The sequence below is a fragment of the Oryzias latipes genome, chromosome 23, assembly GCF_053564925.1.
Source record: "Oryzias latipes strain Hd-rR chromosome 23, Olatipes_Hd-rR_3.1".
NCBI lineage: Eukaryota > Metazoa > Chordata > Actinopteri > Beloniformes > Adrianichthyidae > Oryzias > Oryzias latipes.
The window spans coordinates 7,441,509-7,463,948 of record NC_136259.1 but is presented as its reverse complement, the minus strand read 5'-3'; the positions used below and the strand labels follow the sequence as shown (position 1 = coordinate 7,463,948).

The window sequence follows — 22,440 nt, the reverse complement described above, 5'->3', positions numbered from 1 at the left end:
AACACAAACTCAAACGGAACGGAGACTTCAGGAACCGTTTATTGTTGTTTAAAGTTTGGGGGGGGGGGTCCCGCTCGTGCGCCGCCTCCACCATCTCCGTTCAGCGCCGCCGTCTATCTCACCCTGCCTTTGGCCTTTCCTCGTCCTTTGGTGCTGCGGTCACACACACACGAACACACACACACACAAACAAAAGTGTTCAGCATCACAAAGATGTTCAATTGTACAGAAAAATGAGATGAAAAATTGATCTAATTTTGGCTAAAATTCTGAAATAGGAAGTTCGTCAGAGTAAAAAAAAACTATAGCAACAAGTAAATGGTTAAAAATATTCACATAAAAAGATTTCATAATAAAAGCTTACCCTAAAGAAAATACTTGTTTAGGATCCTAGATGCTACACGGAACGGCTTCTCTAGTAAATATGATTCTTTCAGATATTGACGTATTTCTCCTTTTTTTTTTTTTTTTTTTTTTTTTGTACTGTCTTACCACAACATATTAAAACATAAACATGAATACAAAACTGAAATTTAAATTAATTATAATTATATATATATATATTTGGAATAGAAAATAGATCAAATATGCAATAACTATAACCACAAATTAAATATTTAAAATAACATTTTTGCATAAAAGTTTCAGAATCTTTTTTGCAAAACAAATGTATCAGAACAGGTTATAAATTATAGTCATTAGTTTAAATGATATTTCTAAAGATTCAATAAAGTTTTTCTTTTAAAACCTTGCAGTTAAAGTTTATACGTTAAGCTCAAAATTGCATTTCTGACCACTGGGAACGCTTAAAAACAGATCAAAAAGTGATTGGAGACGGTGTTTAAAGAGAAAATGGAAACACAGAAAAGGTCCAATCATAAGCAGAAACATCTGGGATCATATTTGCCAGCAATTTTTGTTGTTTTTTACTATGTGGATCTCAAGAGTTAAATCTCTTTCTGCTCTAAGCGGAACACTGAGGGTCGCCTTCTCACACGGCTCAATTTTCTGGGCACTTTTGGCTCAAATTTGCCTGATTGTGGCTTAAAACCAGCAGACCGTTTATTCTCATCTTCTTTAACATGCTTTAAAATGTAATTTGTAAAACCTCCAGCTTTCCTTTTAGACTACATTTGTGCAGCTTTCTTCTCATCCCTTATAATCAACCTAAAACTTTCCAACACATTCACTCATGAAGATCAAAGAGTGTGGATTAGGGTCTTATGCATAAAACATCAAATTCATGTGTGAAATGATCATTCTATTTTATTTACAGCTTGAATTGAATGGAATCAAACTGATTTAACTCCATACAGATGGCTTTTCTCCCTCTGAGAGAGCAGCACTCACCTCTGGGTGGCCTGAACGCGATTCTGCAGGAGGTTGATCTGTGGGGGGGGCACAGAGAGGAACAGCTGAGTGTGGGGAAAAAAGAACCAGGGGAGGGTGCAAAGACCGCCCCATACTACTGTACGGCTTTCACAGACGCAGCCGAAGGATTTGAGGCTCCTTTAACCCTTGTGCTATCTTAGAAGACCCCACCCTTACATTGACATGTTCTCCCTACCATGACAAAGGTGGGTAAAGGTAGAAAGATTTCATGTAATCCATGGACACCAGTGAAGATCACAAATCATTGAAGAAAAAAGGTTCAGAGCACTGTCTAGTGGGTCTAGATGACCCGGTCCTGACAATGTTAAAGTGCTGTGGATAACGCAAGGGTTACAGTGTCTATACCAACTACGGCCCGGGGGCTGGATCCGGCCCGCCTCCAAGTTTGGTCCGGCCCACTGAAGAATATCAGAGACCCATGTTTTTGTTTTTAAAATCTGGCCACATGATCAAGACGTGACATATCTGTGCTCCAACATGAAATCCTCTAAAAGTCTGTCAAATAGAACAGAAGACAGTCTTCCCTTTCTACGCCGCAGTTCATCTTTCCCGGTTTAGCTCATTCTTTTAGAGCGATTATGCTGCTTTTTTTAAACAGTGCACCCCGTTCTGTGTCCTGATTGGCTGAAGACCTTACCGCGAAGGGGGGTCTAAGGGCAGGGATGCCAGTATAGCATAGTCAGTTTGTTAGTTCATTTTAGTATTCTCCTATTGAACTCTTTGTATTTATGATCCTTTTAAGTTCATGTTTTACTTCGAAGCCCATCGAGACGACTGTTGTTGTGATTTTGGGCTATACAAATTGAATTGAATTGAATTGAATCAATCTCCATGTCTCCTGTACAGAAACACGGAGCTCTTCAGATCAGAAATCTTTGATCCAATCAGATCTTTGTTTTCAATCTAAGATCCTGGACCTAATTTCTATGAAAGTTTGAGAATTTAAACCAAAGAAAAGGGTGAAAATGTTCATGTCTGTCTGAGAAAAGTGTATTTAGGCAGTGAGGAGTTTTACTGCCATAAACCTCTGTAATCAGACTCGGTGGATTTCACCGATAACTGTTATTTTTTAGAACGTAACTCCTGCAATAAACGAGGGAACTCTGTTCTGGTGAAAAGGTAACGCAGATATATGATGAGCTTCAGCAGAAGACATAGAAATGTGCTTCTTACTGGATGAGAAACAGACGCGCAGAACACAGCGCAGCTGCACAAACTGTGAGACGTGAGGAGCTGTAACCCTCTAAGACTTTATTAGGATTATGACGGGAGAGGATCCATTATTTAAAATTCTTTTTGTGTTTTTTTTTTAAATGTATCAGTATATTGATACATTTAAAACTCCCCCACCTTAACGTGGTGGGGGAGTTTGAGAGCTCGGGTGATCCCAGGAGCTAAGCTGTCTGGGGCTTAAGCCCCTGGTAGGGTCTCCCATGGCAGACAGGTCCTGGGTGACAAGCCAGACAAAGAGCGGTTCAGAAGCCTCTGATGAAACGTAATACCGAGGACCCGACTACATCGCCCGGGATTGGCGTCACCGGGGCCCCGCTCTGGAGCCAGGCCCAGGGTCGGGGCTCGTAGGCGAGCGCCTGGTGGCCGGGGCTCTTCCCACGAGCCCCGGTCGGGCACAGCCCGAAGGAGCGACGTGGGACCACTCTCCCATGGGCCTACCACCCGTAGGAGACCTCAAAAGGGGCCGGTGCAATGTGGTTTGGGTGGCAGTCGAGGGCGGGTGCCTCGGCGGCCCAAACCCCGATCATGGAACCTGGCTTTTGGGACATGGAATGTCACCTCTCTGGGAGGGAAGGAGCCTGAGCTGGTGCGAGAGGTTGAGAGATACCGTCTAGATATAGTCGGGCTCACCTCCACACATAGCCTGGGCTCTGAAACTCAGTCCTTAGAGAGGGGTTGGACTCTCTACCACTCTGGAGTTGCCCAAGGTGAGAGGCGGCGGGCTGGCGTGGGCTTACTCGTGAGCCCCCAGCTCAGCCGCCAAGTGTTGGAGTTCACCCCGGTGGACGAGAGGGTCATGTCCCTCCGCCTCCGGGTGGGGGACAGGTCTCTAACTGTGGTTTCGGCTTACGGGCCGAACAGCAGTTCGGAGTACCAGGCCTTCTTGGTGTCTCTCGAAGGGGTACTGGAAAGTGCCCCAACGGGGGACTCCATTGTCTTCCTGGGGGACTTCAATGCCCACGTGGGCAATGACAGTGGCACCTGGAGGGGTGTGATTGGAAGGAACGCCCCCCCTGATCTGAACCCGAGTGGTGTTTTGTTATTGGACTTCTGTGCTCGTCATAGTTTGTCCATAATGAACACCATGTTCGAGCACAAGGGTGTCCATCAATACACCTGGCATCAGGACACCCTAGGCAGGAGGTCAATGATCGACTTTGTAGTTGTTTCAGGCGACCTTCGGCCCTGTGTCTTGGACACTCGGGTGAAGAGAGGGGCGGAGCTGTCCACCGATCACTACCTGGTGGTGAGTTGGATTCGCTGGCGGGGAAGGAGGCCGGAAAGACTCGGAAGACCCAAACGTACTGTGAGGTTCTGCTGGGAACGTCTGGCTGAGCCCTCCGTCAGGGAAGTCTTTAACTCCCACATCCGGGAGAACTTCAAACAGGTACTGAGGGAGGTTGGGGACATTGAGTCCGAGTGGACCATGTTTTCCACCTCCATTGTCTCTGCTGCTGCTCGGAGCTGTGGTCGCAAGGTCTTTGGTGCCTGTCGCGGCGGTAACCCCCGAACCCGGTGGTGGACACCGGAAGTAAGGGATGCCGTCAAGCTGAAGAAGGAGTCTTACCAGGCCTGGCTGGCCTGCGGGACTCCAGAGGCAGCTGACAGATACCGGCAGTCTAAGCGAGCTGCGGCCCGGACTGTTGCGGAGGCGAAAACTCGGTGATGGGAGGAATTCGGTGAGGCCATGGAGAAGGACTATCGGTTGGCCTCGAAGAAATTCTGGCAAACCATCCGGCGACTCAGGAGGGGAAAGCAGTTCTCCACAGGCACCGTTTTCAGTGCAGGTGGGGAGCTGTTGACTTCGACTGGGGACATTGTCGGGCGGTGGAAGGAGTACTTCGAGGATCTCCTCAATCCCACTGACACGCCTTCTTTTGAAGAAGCGGAGAGTGAGGACTTTGGGGTGGGGCTGTCTATTACCCGGGCTGAAGTCACTGAGGTAGTCAACGAGCTCCTCGGTGGCAAGGCCCCGGGGGTGGATGAAGTCCGCCCTGAGCACCTCAAGTCTCTGGATGCTGTGGGAGTGTCTTGGCTGACACGTCTCTGCAGCGTCGCGTGGCGGTCGGGAACCGTACCACTGGACTGGCAGACAGGGGTGGTGGTTCCCCTCTTTAAGAAGGGGGACCGGAGGGTGTGTTCCAACCATAGGGGAATCACACTCCTCAGCCTCCCTGGGAAAGTCTATGCCAGGGTACTGGAGAGGAGGGTCCGTCCGATAGTCGAACCTCGGATTCAGGAACAATGGTGCGGTTTCCGTCCTGGTCGTGGAACAGTGGACCAGCTCTACACCCTATCTAGGGTGCTGGAGGGATCGTGGGAGTTCGCTCATCCAGTCCATATGTGTTTTGTGGATTTGGAGAAGGCGTTCGACCGCGTCCCCCGTGGCATCCTGTGGGGGGTGCTCTGGGAGTATGGGGTCCGGGGAGCCTTACTGAGGGCTGTCCGGTCTCTGTATGACCGGAGTAGGAGCTTGGTTCGCATAGCCGGCAGTAAGTCAGACCTGTTCCCGGTCCACGTTGGACTCCGGCAGGGCTGCCCTTTATCACCGGTTCTGTTCATAGTTTTTATGGACAGAATTTCTAGGCGCAGCCAGGGGCCGGAAGGGATCTGGTTTGGGGACCACAGGATTTCCTCTCTGCTTTTTGCAGATGACGTTGTCCTGTTGGCTTCATCGAACCGGGACCTCCAGCGTGCATTGGGGCGGTTTGCGGCCGAGTGTGAAGCGGCTGGGATGAGGGTCAGCACCGCTAAATCTGAGGCCATGGTTCTTGACCGGAGAAAGGTAGCTTGCCATCTCTCGGTGGGTGGAGTGTCCTTGCCCCAGGTGGAGGAGTTTAAATACCTCGGGGTCTTGTTCACGAGTGAGGGAAGATCGGAGTGTGAGATTGACAGGCGGATCGGAGCGGCGTCCGTAGTTATGCGGTCGCTCTATCGGTCCGTCGTGGTGAAGAGAGAGCTGAGCCGAAAAGCAAAGCTCTCAATTTACCGGTCGATCTACGTTCCAGTACTCACCTATGGTCATGAGCTATGGGTCATGACCGAAAGAACGAGGTCCCGAATACAAGCGGCTGAAATGAGCTTCCTCCGTAGGGTGGCTGGGCGCTCCCTTAGAGATAGGGTGAGAAGCTCGGCCACCCGCGGGGAGCTCGGAGTAGAACCGCTTCTCCTCCACATCGAAAGGAGCCAGCTGAGGTGGCTCGGGCATCTAGTCCGGATGCCCCCTGGACGCCTCCCTGGAGAGATGTTCCGGGCATGTCCCACTGGGCGGAGGCCTCGGGGAAGACCCAGGACACGCTGGAGAGACTACGTCTCTCGGCTGGCCTGGGAACGCCTCGGGGTCCCCCCAGAGGAGCTGGAGGAAGTGGCTGGGGTGAGGGAAGTCTGGGCATCTCTGCTCAGTCTGCTGCCCCCGCGACCCGGTCCCGGATAAGCGGAGGAAGATGGATGGATGGATGGAGTATATTTTTCCTGAATTTTTGTCTTTGAAAATCATAGATTGTTATTTGGTCATTGTTTTATTTAATAAATAATGTTATTTATTTCATTAAAAGGGTCATGAATGAATGAAACTTTATTATATAGCAATATAGCAACTCCTTGAAGGTACCAAAGGGCTTCACATTAAAAATTTGATCTAAAATGGGAACAAAGGTTTTAAACTGAAAACTCTGGAATATTCTGTTTTAGAATTTAATTTTCAATCCAAATGTTTTCATCTACATTCCATGTTATATCATTCTCACTCCACGTATCTGCTCCTGGTCCGGCCCTTCTATCCAATTTTAGAACCCAATGTGGCCCGCGAGTTAAAATAATTGCTCACCCCTGGTCTATACCATGCTATTCTAAAGCCTTTCAACCCTTGTGCCTAGGATACTAGGCATTTTACCATTGGGAGTTGGGTCATCTAAACCCACTAGACAGTGCTCTGAACCTTTTTTCTTCAATGATTTGTGATCTTCACTGGTGTCCATGGATTACATGAAGTCTTTCCACCTTTATCCACCTTTTGTCATGGTACGGAGAACACGTCAATAGTCATCTTGACCCCGTAGGATAGCAAGAGGGTTACAGGGTCTATACTATGCTATTAAATAATATTGATGTATCTGGTAATAAATTATCTTTGGCACACAAAATAAATTTTTTTTGTTAAATATTAGTTATTTTCCTAAGACGACTCAATCTCCTTGTGGGTGCCGCCCATTTCATGATGTCAACCTGGAGTCGTCCTCAGTTTTTGTCCACGAAAACAAAAAACATTCAAACTTTTACAAAGATGGATGTGAATATTGTGTGTGGGAAATGAAAGCGTTTTAGCCGATCACCGCTAGCTGCATGGAGAAACTGTGTGTCTATTAGCCGACCCTTCCTGGAAGGGGCGGTTCCTCACTTGGTGACGTCCCAAATGAGAACCCGCTCGTTTTTGTGGATTGGGAGGGGCTGATGCTCAGACTGCAGGTTTTTTAGAGGAATATTCAGAATTGTGTGACCGGATCAAAATACAGCTCTGGGCTTTCTTTTTGTGAGAAATGAACATTACAATACACTTTAAAGCTAATTATAAGTCGCACCCCTGACCAAACTATGCAGAGAAACATGATTTGCACTGCGGAAAATACAAAACATTCATGCTTCAAATTAGCAGCTTCTTCCAATTATTAGAGTTAAAAACGTTTTTTTTTAATTCTTAAGACAGATAACTACGATTGCTGAGTCAAGGTGGGAATTAGCAGAAAACCTTTCTGTGTAAACTGCTTATTTCCCAGTAAGGCTGACTTTTGGAAATCATAACAACCATAACAATTTTCCTATTTTGTTCTGTGCTTTTGAATTGATGCCTTACTGAGTTTAGAAAAACTCTAAAAGATGTATTATATATTCTTATATTTAAGAAACCCTCTTGATTTGAAGAAGGTGCAGCCAACAATCGGAGCTTTGGAGTCAAGAAAGAAAACAGGATAAAAGGGGAAAGTAATATCCTGGTTTTGTCCCAAGGTGAGAAAAACCTGCCTGCAAATGCCTTAAATTGAGTTCATATGTCATCATGCAGCCTGCAGCTCGACGGTTATATTGGTACCAACTTATCGTATATTTATGACTTTATAGGTATATGTGTGAGGATATAAAAATCTTTGCGGTGAACTCGGAGTTAAAGAGGTGGATTTGTCAACAAGTCTGTCCAGAAGAGTTTGGAAACATGGACTGTCTTCTTGGAAGCTTTTGTTGGAGATATATCGTTTATACTTTTCTTTATTTTTTTGTAATTTATGATATTTTTTTCTAAAAATACGTTTTCGTCATGCTTCCTGTCAATCTTCAGTCGGATTTTCGGAAGCATGATTTTTGTGTTTTTTTAGCTAAATATCTACCATGGTTATGTTACATTTACAAAAAATATGGTTTGAAGAGGGAAAGTATGACTTAACACCACCACCCCCCCCCCCATATCCCCTGAAAGGACCTCTTTTTTTACACACTTCAGGACATTCTGAACCCTAAATGTTCCAATTTACCCTGAAATCCATGAGTGGGTCTTCTGTGCAGGTTAAAAAAGTAGCATAAAAGTTTTTATTTCTATTGAGGAGGTTAAGAAGCTGCTTTTTGGCTGATAAGAGTGACAGATCTATTTAGTAAATTCTAGCAGGCAGCAGTGGATGCAGTTTATTCTTCAAAACACAAATCTGGTTGTGGTGATTTTGTTCGTTTGCGCATCTTACAGGACGAAGCCTCATCAGCAAAATTTGATATGAAATTGGATTTACAAAAAAAAACAAAAAAAAAACAGAAACTACTATGAGTAACTAGTTAACTGGTAAGAAGTTGACCAGTTGTCTAAACAGTTGCATCTGTGTTGGAGTAGTTTTGAGTGCAAAGTCAAGTAAACCGGTATGGTTTTGATTTTTACATGCTTTTATAAATTAAAATAAAACTATTTTTGACTGAGAAAATGCTAATTCAATTAATCTCATTCATTACTTACGTTTCCCTTTAATAATTGTTAGTCGTAAAAATTGCTGATGTTTTTTTTTACATAAACAAATAGTCATTTATTGTTTAAAATCCCATCTTTTCCATTTTATTTTGAAATCACTAGCTATGTTAGTACACTTTTTTTCAGACAAAACTATTATTGGATGTTAATATGATTTGATTAACAATCTTTTTTTTATTAAGTTATAAACCAACCAATCAAAATAATACTTTTGCAGGAAAACCCGCCCTTATTTGATAGTGTCAAAAGACACCAAAGTTTGATTGACAAGTTAATTTATTAGTTCAATTATTCAGAAGAAACTGGAATTCATTACCTAAAATTGTTTTTCAGAAAAGTTCATTTCAAAAGAAATGAATTTGGAATATATGTGAAAGGAAACAGAAAGTTTATGATTGTTGTAAATGTGATTGAAACCTTAAAACCAACATTTTCACCTGAGGAGATGTGATGTTTTCAAGATTCAATCCCCTTTTGTTGGCTTACACATCAAGATTTAATCAAATCTAATCTGGCTCTCAACAGGCCTTTAAACAAAAAGTCATTATTTATTGAGTAAAGACTAAATGCAGCATCCGTACGTGAAAAGTGCTTTTATTGATCGGCAGGAATTAAGAGGCTAAGTGGAAGCCAGGTTCTGCAAATCACATTTTCCTGATGAATGGATCGTCAGCAGCCTTTTCAGCCGGCTGCTGCAGTGTGAACCGCTCAAAAAGAAAAAAACATTTTTGAATGTTTATTTATTACATGAGCTCATTTCAGTCTAATAAATACAGATGAAAGAGAATTTTAGCAGATTTGCACTTTAGAATTTTGACAGTTTGAATTAAATCAGGACACTGACGACTTTTTCAAACTTCTTTACATTAGATTTTTATTTTCTTTCTTTAACTTTAAAAGGTTCTGACACATTTAAACGTTAAATTAAACTGTTGTGACTAATTAAAGTTGTAAATGAATCCAGAGTAAATAAAAATGTAGTCAATTCATTTATTGTTAAATTTTTGTAAGAAAAAGAAAAAGGTTAGTCTAATCCTGTTTATTTTTTTAAACACTAACATGAAAACCTGTCTAGGTTGGAAACCATCACACTACCACCACCGTGTCTCGCCTTTGGTTTTTGTGATATGGACACATTGGAGCCAGACGACCTCAGTGAGCAGTGATTGGTCCAAATTGGTCTGAGTCACCATTTTTATGGCAGCCCCTTTAGCCAATCAGGCCTGAGCTTGTTGGACGTCCACGCCCCGACTGCTTGAAAGTGGGCTCGAGCGAATCTGTTAACCAAATGTTTTTACGTGAAACCACATACTCTAGGAAGGCATCTGATTGGCCAGTTTTTCACTTGAACATCTTCCACTATAGTTTGTGATAATGTTATGAAAAATTAGCATCTTCGAAACAGGCATCAGAGCAAAAATAGTTATTCTGACAAACAGAGAAACAGCTGTTTATGTCTCAGCTACTTCCTGTCTGGGAAGCCAAGGGGGAGGAGTCACCCAGTCCAGTTCTCAAATACAGTTAATAGTTAGCCAAGTTTTGCTACAGTAACCCTTGTGCTATCCTAGGCACTTTAACATTGGGAGTTGGGTCATCTAGACCCACTAGACAGTGCGCTGAACCTTTTTTCTTCATTGATTTGTGATCTTCACTGGTGTCCATGGATTACATGAAATCTTTCCACCTTTATCCACCTTTGTCATGGTAAGAAGAACACGCCAATGTAAGGGTGGGGTCATCTAAGATAGCACAAGGGTTGAATTGTTTTAATTACTTCAACTCTGTTTGTTTGTTTATTTATGTATTTCCAGTAAATCTATCCTTTGGATCATTGAACTAACTTCAAATATCTTTTAATGCAGAGGTCCCCAACCACCAGGGGCCTCATTTATAAACGTTGCGTACGCACAAAAGAAGGCGTACGCCACTCTCTACGCAATAGTTGAGATTTATAAAAAGCAAACTTGACGGGAAAATGTGCGGTCCTCCACGCAAGCTCTGACCCAGGCGTACGCACAAAAACGGGTGAAATGAGAAACGGCGACACCGTCGGCAGATGGAAGAAACACGTGAAAGTGAAAATGACGATATTGCCTCTCAGAAATAACATGAAGACTTCACAAAGCAAGTCTTACAATTAACAGCTACACGAACACCCGTTTGATCGATCAGCAGTGAAACAAACAAAAAAATCAAACGAAAATTACAACAGAAATTCAAATGAACACTTATTTGGAAAAAGAAAAGTGAAATATGTTCTGCAATATTGGCATGTTGTGCAATTCATCCTCATAAATAATATAGTTAACAGAACGAAATAATGTACAAAACTGATATTCTCGTCTGTGTGTCCGTCTGACGGAGCAGATATAGGTGCGGGCGTGCGGACGGACGGACGGACGTACTAATTATCCACTGGGGAAAGTTGTTTTCATATTAAAACATTTCTTCATAAGCTATGGAATTATGGTATTCATGCATATGCCTTTAGTTTGTTTAATTTTTGATAAAACAATGTATGGCGTATGTCTCAACCATTCAGAAAGCAACAAGAAATTACATTTGCGCTGATCAATTTCCCTTTTCCACGTGGATTATTACCGACATCTGTAGCTTGTCAGATGTAATTAAATGGAGGGAAATAAAATGCCCCATCACAATGCGTAATGACGCACAATGGCTGATCTTACGCTCTTAGAAGATGTGGCAAATGGAAGAATTCGGAGTGAACGCATCTTTAGACAGCAAGAAGACGTGCTGGCAAATGAGGACGAGTGGCTTATGAGCCGGTTCTGACTTCCTCCAGCCGTCCTGTTGGACCTCTGCGGGCTTTTGGGCCCGGCGTTACCGGAGCACTCGGAGGAACCACGCGTGTCACCCGGTGCATCTGGCGCTCCGGTCCCCCCGGCGCATGCATCTGGCGCTCCGGTGTCCCCCCCCCCCCGATGGAGCGCTGTAGCCTCACAACCTCGAATGGTTGTGAGGCTACAGCATTTACGGCGTCTGCCACCGTTTGCCGCTCACGTGCCTTTTTGGCATTAGTAATGTCCACACTGTCCACAAACAACACTTTTCTCCTTTTTTCCACCTCGCCAACGATAACTTTTACTTTACGTTTTTTAAGTTACGTTTTTTTGATTTCCTCTCGGTGTTTGCCATGGTTCCGCAATCAATGAATATTCATTTGTGGGCGTTTCACGGACTATTTATGGGCAACTATGGGCGTGTCATGAAGCCGCAAAAAGCTGCGCTGCATTTAGAATCGGTTGTGATTTATTAAGGGAAAGATGCGTAGGATGTGCGTGCGCACGGTTTTATAAATCCGAATATTTCTTTGCGTACGCACGTCCCATGTTTCATCCGTACGCTACTTCTGACGCAAATCCTACGCAAAGCTTTATAAATGAGGCCCCAGGAAATTTTGGCACCGGGACGCACAGAAAGAAAAAATAATTTCCATTTTATTGTTTATTTTTCCGCAAAAACGTTTTATTTTGAAAATTGACCGGATTCTCTCTGTTACATCCGTCACACTTCACGCATGTCAAAGTCGCAACACCAAGCATCACGTGATACACCCCGCTAAAATTAAACCCAAACAACCAAAATGAGCAAAAAACAAACTTCTTTAGAAAGTTGTTTTGACAAGGGGAAACGGTCCAATGAAGGGACAGAAGAGGAACCTGCACCCGCTAAAAAAAGGGAAACCTGCTTTTAACAGGCAGCGGTAAACCCCCCCCACCACCACCACCACCGGTCCGCGGTAAACGTGTCTTGCGTTGTACCGGTGTGGGTACCGGATGTTCTCGGGTTGCCGGATATTCTCTGGGTCCTTCAGGGTCCTTCCAATGAGTTATAACACTAGAGGAGACATCACGTGGTTCCCCATGGGAGGAGAGCACCGCCATCATGGTGAGGTCAAGTTTTGAAGACCAAGCCACTTTTTATAACATTTAATAAAGAGCTCTGTTTTTGCTTTCAATCACTTCATTATATGAAAAAGAAGAATGGCTTGAAATTGCTTAGTTTTGTTCAGAAATACAAACTTCACGAGTACCCCTAACTAGTATTAGACTATTTAGATTTTTTCTATGTTCTTTCATTTTATTTTACGTATGTTTTTATTTATTTGTGTGTTATGTTCATTGTTTCTTTTTTCCCCTCTATATTTTATTTTCTATGTTAATATATTATGTTTGGCAATGGTGACTGATCTTCGAAGCAATATTCATTACATTGTTATTGTTCGTTGTTAACGTTAATGTCATTGTTAATGTATGATACCGCAATTGTCAATAAAGTTTTTTTAAAAAAACTTAGCGACGTTAACTCATTGGTCGTGGCAACTTACAGCCAATCAAATAGTGTGACGTCATCATTGGTCGAAGGACCCCGAAGGACCCCGAGAACATCCGGCAACCCGAGAACATCCGGTACCCACACCGGTCCGCGGTGACAAAAAGGTTGTTTTAATGGATGATTTGTTTTTCTGTTGATCATCATCATCAAGGAGAGGCGGTTCTCAATTACCGTTTAGATTAGATGAGGGTTAATTGCAATATATAACATAAATAGTATTAGAAAATATGAACTAAATAATAGGGAGTAATAGGAAATGTATAAATATTGCTTTATACTCAAATGATCTTTATAATCCTTACAGTTTTGTTTAGCTCTAACCCAAATAACAGCTGTCGCTTTGTGAAGCTGCAGTAACCATCTCCAAATTTTCCCAGCAGCCTCTTGGTCAGAAAACCAATAATTTCCCGAAATGTCAAAGCGTTCCTCTCTTTCTTGTTTTCCACTCTCTTTAAATGACACATCACAAACGGAATTGCTGCAGGCAGAGTGTGTCCACGCCGTGAGATTTCTGTTGAGTTTATGGGTGAAATGACATGCCATCTTTTAAAGGGACACACACACACACACACACACACACACCCACACCCACACACACACACACACACACACCCACACACACACACACTGGCTTCACCTCCAGTCCACAGGTCACTTTATCATCCTGTTTTGGTCCAACCCTCCAAGACTCGCTCGGTTTCTCCTCAAAACACAGTCGGACAGAAAAACGACCCACCGACCGGGCGGGTCACGCTCCTCTTCAACAGTTACTCCCAACCTCATTGATTCCAGTCTGAAGGCTATCGATCCGGGGATTCAGCCACACTCATTTCAACAGGCCTCCTCGGGAACAGCATTGGAGGAAATAGCTTCTGGACAGCAGTGCGCTGGTCCAAGCTCAGGTAATATCAATTACGTGTTAACTTTCTATATCTTATAGTATATAGGATGCCTGACAGGATAAAAGTCACATTTGTTATAAAATGTTGGAAATAAATGCTATTTTAAAAAATACTAAATAAAATACATGAAAAAACTTGAATTTATGACAAAACTAAAAAAAACAAAAAAACAGGTTAATTTCTTTTTTGCTATTTGTCCATGTAGAGGCAGAAACTTCGGTTGCTAGAAATTCAGGAACCGGTGGAGCCAGCTGGGAAATGTCGGCGTGCTCTTCATTTCCTCCCCCCAGCAAGTCCTCCGAGCGCAAAAGTCTCATACAAGTGTCTAAGCTTTTGTGATTAAAAAAAAGTGAATCAGCGAATATGTAAACCCACATAAGGGGGGGGGGGGGGGGGGGCATTGTATTAATACTATATTGATCTATTTTAATGTTGAATCTTGATTTAACTAATAATTTGCTACAGAAGTTATAACATTTTGTTCAGCAAACAGCCCAAACACACCTGTTGCAACATTCACGGTAGCTACCCGATCTGTCCACGCGTGCATTACGTCACTTCCACCAAAGCGCTTTAACCCTTGTGCTATCTTAGATGACCCCACCCTTACATTGCCGTGTTCTCCCTACCATGACAAAGGTGGATAAAGGTGGAAAGATTTCATGTAATCCATGGACACCAGTGAAGATCACAAATCAATGAAGAAAAAAGGTTCAGAGCACTGTTTAGATCAGGGGTGCTCACACTTTTTTGGCGTGTGAGCTACTTTTGAATCGACAATGTCTTGAAGATCTACGTATAAAATATTTATGTATAAATATATATATATATGTATGTGTATGTGTGTGTGTGTATATATATATATATAAAAATGCTATTAGTAAATGTTTGTTAGTTATGTTTATTAGTTACATGTTTATTTGAACATTATTGTTTATATACTGATTAAAAACTACACAGTGAGATTACACAAAGATACTTTTGTAATAACATATGAAGCGTTTCAGTACAAAGACAGAAAGCAGCGACCGTGGTATGTCATGCTCTGCTGTATACCGTGCAATGGGGGGGAGCATCATGGCATTTCAAAGGCGCTGATGGCTCCGTATGAAGCGCGTGCCACAGAAATGAAAAGCTTCCTCAATGAGCTCGCATTTGTCGGGCGAGAACTGCAGAGCTGATAGCAGGAAGAGACACGCGGGGCGGCTTCACTAAACACTCCGGTTGTCCGGAGTGGTCTTCTGCCAGGATTTGACGTGCCGCGGGGCAGAAAGCGACTTTCTGATGACAGAGAGAGTTTGCGCTCAGTGTATTTAAACACACGTCTACAGTGACGTATGTATTAGAAGAGTGTTTTTCAACCTTTTTTGAGCCGCGGCACACTTTAACCTTGACAAAAATCCCGCGGCTCACCAGCATCCAAAAAAAAAGAAGAAGCAGAAATTCATGGTCTGTATTGATCGACAGCCCCCCCCCCCCCCCCCCCCCAATCTCACATGGATTTTTGTGATAATTGTGGCAGAAAAAGGAGGAAGTTGCGGCTGTTTTTCTAAGAGATGAAATAAAAGTTAAATTAGAAAAATTTAGAAACTGTTTTAGAACAGAAACTGAGCGACTTTATCAGCAGAATCAAGAACAAGGAAGTGAAGACTATAACCACTTTCCTATTGGTCAGACTGATGACATGTGATTAAGCCTTCAAGAATGATTGGCAGAGACAGTTAAAGGGGCGGGACTTTTCCTTACACACGCTAAATCGCGGTACCTTCATTCTTATCAAAATGTCTTTAATAGAATCAAATAAACACAAAGAAAAAGTAATTTTAAGATCTTTTATATTCCTAACTCCTCAGTGTTTTATCAGGGCCTGTTTGGATGAACAAAGAGCTGACTTCCTGGAGATGGAAAATGTTTTTAGATCAGTGAATGAGGGCAATTTCTCCACGGCACACTAGTGTGCCGCGCCTCACTTGGTTGAAAAACACTGTATTAGAAGATGTCCGATTGGCCGTTCTGCAAGTCAATCAAGTCCCGTACTTCTCGGTGAGGATTTTGATTGGCTGGTGGATATTAAAGAAGTCCTTTTTTTAAAAAAATCTTTTCTGGCCCACGATCTACCCTCTTGTCCTTGAAGATCGACCGGTTGATCGCGATCGACGTAATGAGCACCCCTGATCCCTGATCTAGTGGGTCTAGATGACCCAACTCCCAATGGTAAAGTGCCTAGGACAGCACAAGGATGAGAATGTCACAATAATAACCTCTAAGAATCTTTAGAAAAAAAAGATTTTTTATTTTGTCTTAACTTTTATTTTAATGTTGAAAAAAACAAGAGAAAAAAATCAAATGTTAAGGATCAGGACCGCACGATCCTGCAATGTCGACATAAGACTACAGATGTTTTCTTCTTCTGTTTGTTTGATGGCCGTTTACTCCCCAGTGTGCAAGGATAGAGCGCCACCTACTGACACCTTATTGACGGCAAAAGCGGCGGTGGCGGCGGCAGCCTGAGGCTGCCCCCCCCAGACATAGTTACGGTAGTTTAAAGAACGCTGCCGATATCCCATACTGTATGTTTATGTAAAAATATGCATATTTGTAATTGAGAGTAAATTTTTTATGTATTTTTTCTCATTTCTGTTTTTTTATGTATGCATATTTATATATTTGTCTCAGTGTTTTTGCTCCCAGCTATTTATTTAGCCATGCTAGAAAAACTGTAAAACAGTTAAGTCAAATAGCATGACGGGACCCACTTGGCTTTGGGTTGTGATCGTCTCACTCACATCATACTTCTGTCTCTTCAGTTCCTCCGTCAGGTCAAACTTCTCCGCCTCCAGTGTCCACAGCCACTGCCACAAATCACTGGCTTTCTCCCTTTAAAGTTCAAAAAGCAAACCGAGAAAATCAAGGATTTGGATATTTGGCATCAAACTCTAAATGCAGAATTCCTCACTTCAGCTTGTCCTCTTTGAGATTTTCGATGTTGAGTGGTTTCTTCCTCTCTGCCAGGATCTTCCTTTTCTTCTCTCGCTCGGTCTGCTTTTTTGCTCCCCGCTTTGCATCTTGCTGCGCAGCAGAGTTCATAGAAAGTCAAGAAGCTGAAAGAAACACATCAAAGTGTTTAAGCTGAGGACCGACCCGCTGCTGAACGCCACCGTACTGCTGGGTCCTGTTGGTCAGAGCCTTCTTCTTCTTGGCCTCTTCGTCCTGCTTCTTCCGAGCTTCTTCCTGCTCTTTCCTCTCCTTTTCTTCCTGCGACAGATTAAACACACACACACACACAAAATCACCATTTCACGTTTAAAACAAAAAGTGAGGAGTGAGTTTCAAATTTGCTTACAATCAAGTAACAATGAAGAAAAACTGTTCAGTTGGCTTATAAGTCTGGTAAAAAAGTAACAGCACACCTGCTTAAAATTTTCATTTTAACCATGCAAAGTGCATTATACCAAAAAATTGAAAGAATTAAGATGTTTTTGGATGAAATCCACGGTAAAAATATTGCTATATATTTTTTAATAAGTACCTTCATTTACTCACTGAATAAATTTGATCCACATTTATAAAAAAAAGAAAATTCAAACAAATTTAGCATTTTTGAAATACAGCTGGTAATTTTTATCAATGAATAAATATAGGTGAGTTTTTCTCACCATAAAGCTTTGAAAATAAGGTCAACCCCCCCCCCCCCAAAGTGTTAATTAAGATTTCAAGGAGGCAGCCATTTTTTATTGAGCAGAAATAGCTCTTCTACTGCCCCTAGTGGCATAAATGTGAACTACAGGGCAGAAAACATGGACCAAGTTGCATCCAACAGGTTTTTAAAAAAAAATGTGATCATGCTAATGAGATAGGGGTCTCAGAAATATTAGAATCAAATATGATAGGGATAAACATATGCTGTGAGAACGCAGCAATTTACTTTCCCAGTCATTCGGTTCAATGGTGTAACATAAGGTTCGGTTTTAAACCAAATATTATGGCATCCCAATATTAACACAGTTTGTAATGTTTAAATGAATACATAAAACAGTTTTTGGTAGGAATATATGGACATTTATGAGTGGAATAAAAAAATACTTTTACATATTTGAGCTTTCCATTAGAATTCTTTTGTTGTCCCACCAAGCTGGTGTAAAATGTTGAACTGGTAACATTGACTAATGAGGTTCAAACAGCAAAACCCTCAATAAGGCTCATAAACATGGAGTGTAGCAAAGTAAATTCATTTTTTGACTTTGTACACCTCAGTTTATTCACAGTCTCCGACCCAACAGTGGATTGACCTACTGTTTAAAAACCACGAAGAAAGGCAAACAGAAATAACCCTCCAGTCCTAAAATTCTGAGCAACAACCGAGAAATAATAATCAGAGCACAAAAAACAACAAAAATATCCATCCCATCTATATTAACTCAGCATCAATTTTTCAGCGATTGCCTGAGCACTCTGCAGGACCATTTTTAAGATGGACAAGTTGAAGAAAAGGATGTCTGAGATTGTTTCATAGCAACTTGCAGCCCCTCCCCTCCTGCTGGAACTCCCAAACTCACCGCAAGGCGAGCCTGCCTCGTCTTCTCCTGCTCAGTGCGGATCCTCTGCTGCTCGGCCCTCTCAGCCCGCCGCTTCTCCTAATCAAGCATGCCCACACGCGTAAACAAAAACACTGCAGTTGTTTGCGAGGTGCAGGCTGCAACACTCTCACCATCATTTTTTTTCCCCCCTTTCCCTGGAAGACTTACAATCCTGTTAACGAGAGCTAGGAGCTCCTCCTCGTCCTTCTTCCTCTGGATGAAGTGGGCCTCGATAAGAGACTGCAGCTCAGAAAAATCCTTCTCCTGACGCTTCCTGTGGATGTCCTGCAGATGTGACAGCAAACGTCATTTTAGAAAAAATTATAGCCACTAATCTGTCTCATATATGCCCTTTAAAAAAAGTTATTGTATAATAACAACAATGTAATTACACTTTCTCTGTCACATTAAGTTTAACTACATCCAATGTAATTAAGCCTTAATTACATTGTAATTATTTGCAATTCGATCATCTTTTGATTTAACTGGAAGTGTTCTGATTGGTCTTTTAATCGCGATCATGCATCAGAATGGAGCGGAGTAGGGAGTTTGTGGCCTATCCAGCTCATTTTCTTTGTCACTAATGCAATCTTTTTCAAGCAGGATTTCTCTATCTGCTCCTGATTCACCGCGATTTGAGTAACGAAATACTCAGAAATGCTATTGGGGGCTTAATTTTCCTTATGTATGACCTCAATCAGAAAAGTGCTACAAAAATTTGCTTAAAAACCCACAATTTTTCATTGGAGTGGTTCTCTAAGGTTGGAAAAACATTTTTCCCATTTAAAACTGGATAATATATAAAACATTGTTACTAGTTTTTTCCGACTGCATATCGCTCAGTTGTGTCAAGCTTGACAAAGTTAAGTATAATACAATTTTTATTAACTTTTTTGTATCGTACAATATTTGAGATCATTTCGTTTTTACTGAGGATCAGATATTGTCATGTTGGCTATGCTGTCTCTGCCTTCTGGCTCTGCTAGGGTGAGCTAAAGCTCTGCTGGGGTTAATAATCCAACCCTCTACAGGAAAGTAGAAATTACACTGTGATATTTGTTTAAAGTAGCATCAATCACTCACATCAAAATCCACCTTCTCTCCCTCGGGGATCTTTGGCACAGTTATAGAAGGAGCGAAAGCCCTGAAACACAACATGTGTACGGTGTAGTTACAGCAATGGCTTTTCTGAATCGGCTTTGCTTAGATTTCAAATAAGAGGCAAAAATTTAAAAGGAAAGGGGAAAAAAACTCACTTTGGTTTGGGTTTGGATTCATCTGTCAGAATAGAAAAAGCACATTTGGATACATGAATGTTAGTTTGACTTATTTCACATCTGATCTCATCTGTTTCAAGCCGAAAACTCAAATTAAAATTCTAAAAAAGTTTTACTTTAAAGTTGTTTAAAAAAGCTTAGTATATCAGCAAAACCAAAAGTGTATTTTTAAATGTCATGGAGGCAGCCATTTTGAATTAAACCCTTTTACTGCCCCTAGTGGAATGATGATGAACTACAGGGCAAAAAAACACACAACAGGCTTTTTAAGGAAAGTTTGGATCATGTTTAGGAGACAGGTGGTCTCAGCAATGCCAAATATCCAACCCCCAGCCCTTTCACACCTCCCACCCCCTAACTGATGGGGATAGACAATGGGAAACAGGCTGAGCACGAAGGCGGTGTGAACGTAGCTTTAGGGTACCTTCATCTGCAGCTGGAGTTCCTGCAGAAGAGGACAGAGGGAAATGTTAGAATCAACAGGCAGAATACAAATCACTTCCCGTTCTTATTTCCCAAACCTGCTCGACTCAGGTCTGATATTTACTTCCTACATTTTCAGGTGAAAACCTTCCGTGCATGTCTGAGGGGGAAATAGCAGCCAATTCTGTATGCTGTGACACGCCGGAGGTTTTCAAAGCGTGCAAAAGTTATTTTTATCAAAGTCTGTTATCGAAAGAAATATAAAGCTAAGAGGAAAACAAGAACTGAAAGATAAGCTGTTTGTATTGCAGGTGTATTCACCTGGAACAGCATTTCCTCACAGTATTCCTAACACCAAGAAATGCCTTAATAAGTATTGTCCTTACGCTCCAAGTAGGTAAGACATCATTAGGATGCATAACTCTGCATGATAAATACAGACATGGAAAGATTAAAGAAAAGAAAATATTACCTTCCTCTGCAGGTTCTGCTATTGGTTCTTCCAGTGGTTCTTCCATTGGTTCTTCCAGTGGTTCTTCCACAGGTTCTTCCACTGGTTCTTCCACAGGTTCTTTGGGAAAGAAAATTCAAATAGAAACAGAACATTAAATAATATTACATATATTTTTGTGTTTTCCATGTGTTTACATGTTATTATCCATCTTCCTGTTGGTTTTTCCCCATACTTTGTTAGATAATGCCTATTAGTACATTAATGCAAGTATTAATCAAACCACTTTGGCTCCAAAATGACCTTAATTTAGCATCTATTTGAAAGCAGAAACATTAGGTTTTTCTTTTTTTATAGTTGGAAAGAAATTCAGGTGTTAAGGGGTTAATTAATGCATTTGCAGGGGCAATAATAGATATTCTGTGGGAAACAATTCAAACAGAGAAAATTAGAAAATATACTGTCACCAAGCTTAAATAACTGTTAAAACTATACAAATTCAATTCAATACTTGGTAAAAACTTGCACATCCCCCCCGAAACAGAAGAAAAAGTAACAAAAAGAGAAATGGTGCAAAAAACCCAAAACATTTCATTTAGAATATTCAAGACTTTTCATTGCAGATTGACATTTTTAGACACTTATTTGGTTACAGTAATCAGAAACAAGAAAAAGAAAAGAAAATAATTACCATCAGCTGCAGAGGAAGGAGGCTCTGAGAAAACACAAAAAAGAAGAAAAAACAGGCTGGTTTTCCAACAATGATGTTAAAGATAGTTATTGAGGTATTAAAGTCCCACTCTGATCATCTATTGATCTTTTTTCAAAGAGTTCTCAGTGGTCTTTAAATTATGTCTACGCCATATTTAGATTTAATCAAAAAAACTGTGTCGTTTTTGTAGAGCAGCAGTTCATTTGAAAATCCCTTCTGAGTCGAGGGCGGAACCGTTAGTGCAGAGCAACCCCGACTCCTCTTCCCGTCACCCATAACTCTGTTTACACGCTCTCAGGCTAGCTTACAGACTCTCACACCTCCGACCTAACATGGTGAACAGTATTGGAGCTATCCAGCCGTACAGTTGTGAACCAACCGTCCAAGACGTACATGGATCTTGTCAACTAAAGCGGATGCATCAGAACGGAGCAGGAGGCTTGTGGTCCGCCCAGCTTATTTTCTACGTCACAGATATGATCCTTTTCAAACAGCATTTTTTCATCTGCTCCTTTTTCACAGAGATTTAAAAAAAAAAAGAAAATCGAGGAAATCTAATTACAGCCTAATTGTCTTTAACTATGTCCTCCATTGTCAGAAAACCACCAAAAACACCATTTACATTGAAGTGGCTCTTTAAGATGCTTACATTTTTGTTTTTTAGAAACCAGATGGTGTAGTTCTATCCGTTTCAGACATATTTAGCAATAGAAAATTTTATTTGTACATTTTTAAAAACACAGATGGAATTATTGTGGAGTGTGAAAGATTCTTCTAAAAAAGACAATTACCTTCTACCTGGGGAGCAGCTTCTTCTTCTGTGCAGAAAAATAATATAAAGGTTAAGGAAGCAAAAATTAAAACTATATATATATATATGTTCAACAAAATGAAAGTACGCTACAAAGAAAAGAAAAACACAGCTGTGCTCACAGATGTAAAACACTGATACAATCCCTTCTGTGGGCAGTTTTGACTGAATGAACACAATATGGATTAGAGGATCAATGAGACTCTGCAAAAAGCCGGCTGGAGGGATTGGCTCCCACTCTGAGCCGTGGGATCTTTGTCTCCCGAGACGCAAAAGCATCTGTGGACAATCGCTGTGAAGAAAGC

At 41.8% G+C, this 22,440-nt stretch overlaps 1 protein-coding gene across 2 annotated transcripts; it reads right to left on the bottom strand.

The window, feature by feature from the left end:
* Positions 1-21: 21 nt before the first annotated feature.
* LOC101158987 (troponin T, cardiac muscle) lies at positions 22-22,179 on the bottom strand. 2 transcript variants are annotated; one of them, XM_023952303.2, is made up of 13 exons: positions 22,116-22,179; positions 21,304-21,327; positions 20,634-20,708; positions 20,163-20,183; positions 19,718-19,739; positions 19,545-19,605; positions 18,630-18,746; positions 18,441-18,518; positions 17,026-17,139; positions 16,841-16,953; positions 16,671-16,761; positions 1,351-1,388; positions 22-153 (listed from the first exon to the last, which is right to left on the bottom strand). In XM_023952303.2, exons 3-13 carry the CDS (start codon positions 20,677-20,679, stop codon positions 114-116), a joined length of 741 nt encoding a protein of 246 aa, XP_023808071.2. In that variant the 5' UTR covers positions 20,680-20,708; positions 21,304-21,327; positions 22,116-22,179; the 3' UTR covers positions 22-113. The 2 variants fall into 2 exon arrangements, with proteins under 2 accessions (XP_023808071.2, XP_023808070.2); XM_023952302.2 differs by having other exon boundaries at positions 20,634-20,732; positions 22,116-22,175.
* Between the last annotated feature and the right edge of the window lie 261 nt (positions 22,180-22,440).

Coding starts and splice junctions, on each gene's coding strand:
- LOC101158987 (XM_023952303.2), bottom strand. CDS start 20,679: ATGGAAGAACCACTGGAAGAACCAATAGCAGAACCTGCAGAGGAAG. Junction 17,140..18,440: donor CGAGGCAGGCTCGCCTTGCG/GTGAGTTTGGGA, acceptor AATCTGTCGCAG/GAAGAAAAGGAGAGGAAAGA. Junction 154..1,350: donor CGCGTTCAGGCCACCCAGAG/GTGAGTGCTGCT, acceptor GTGTGACCGCAG/CACCAAAGGACGAGGAAAGG.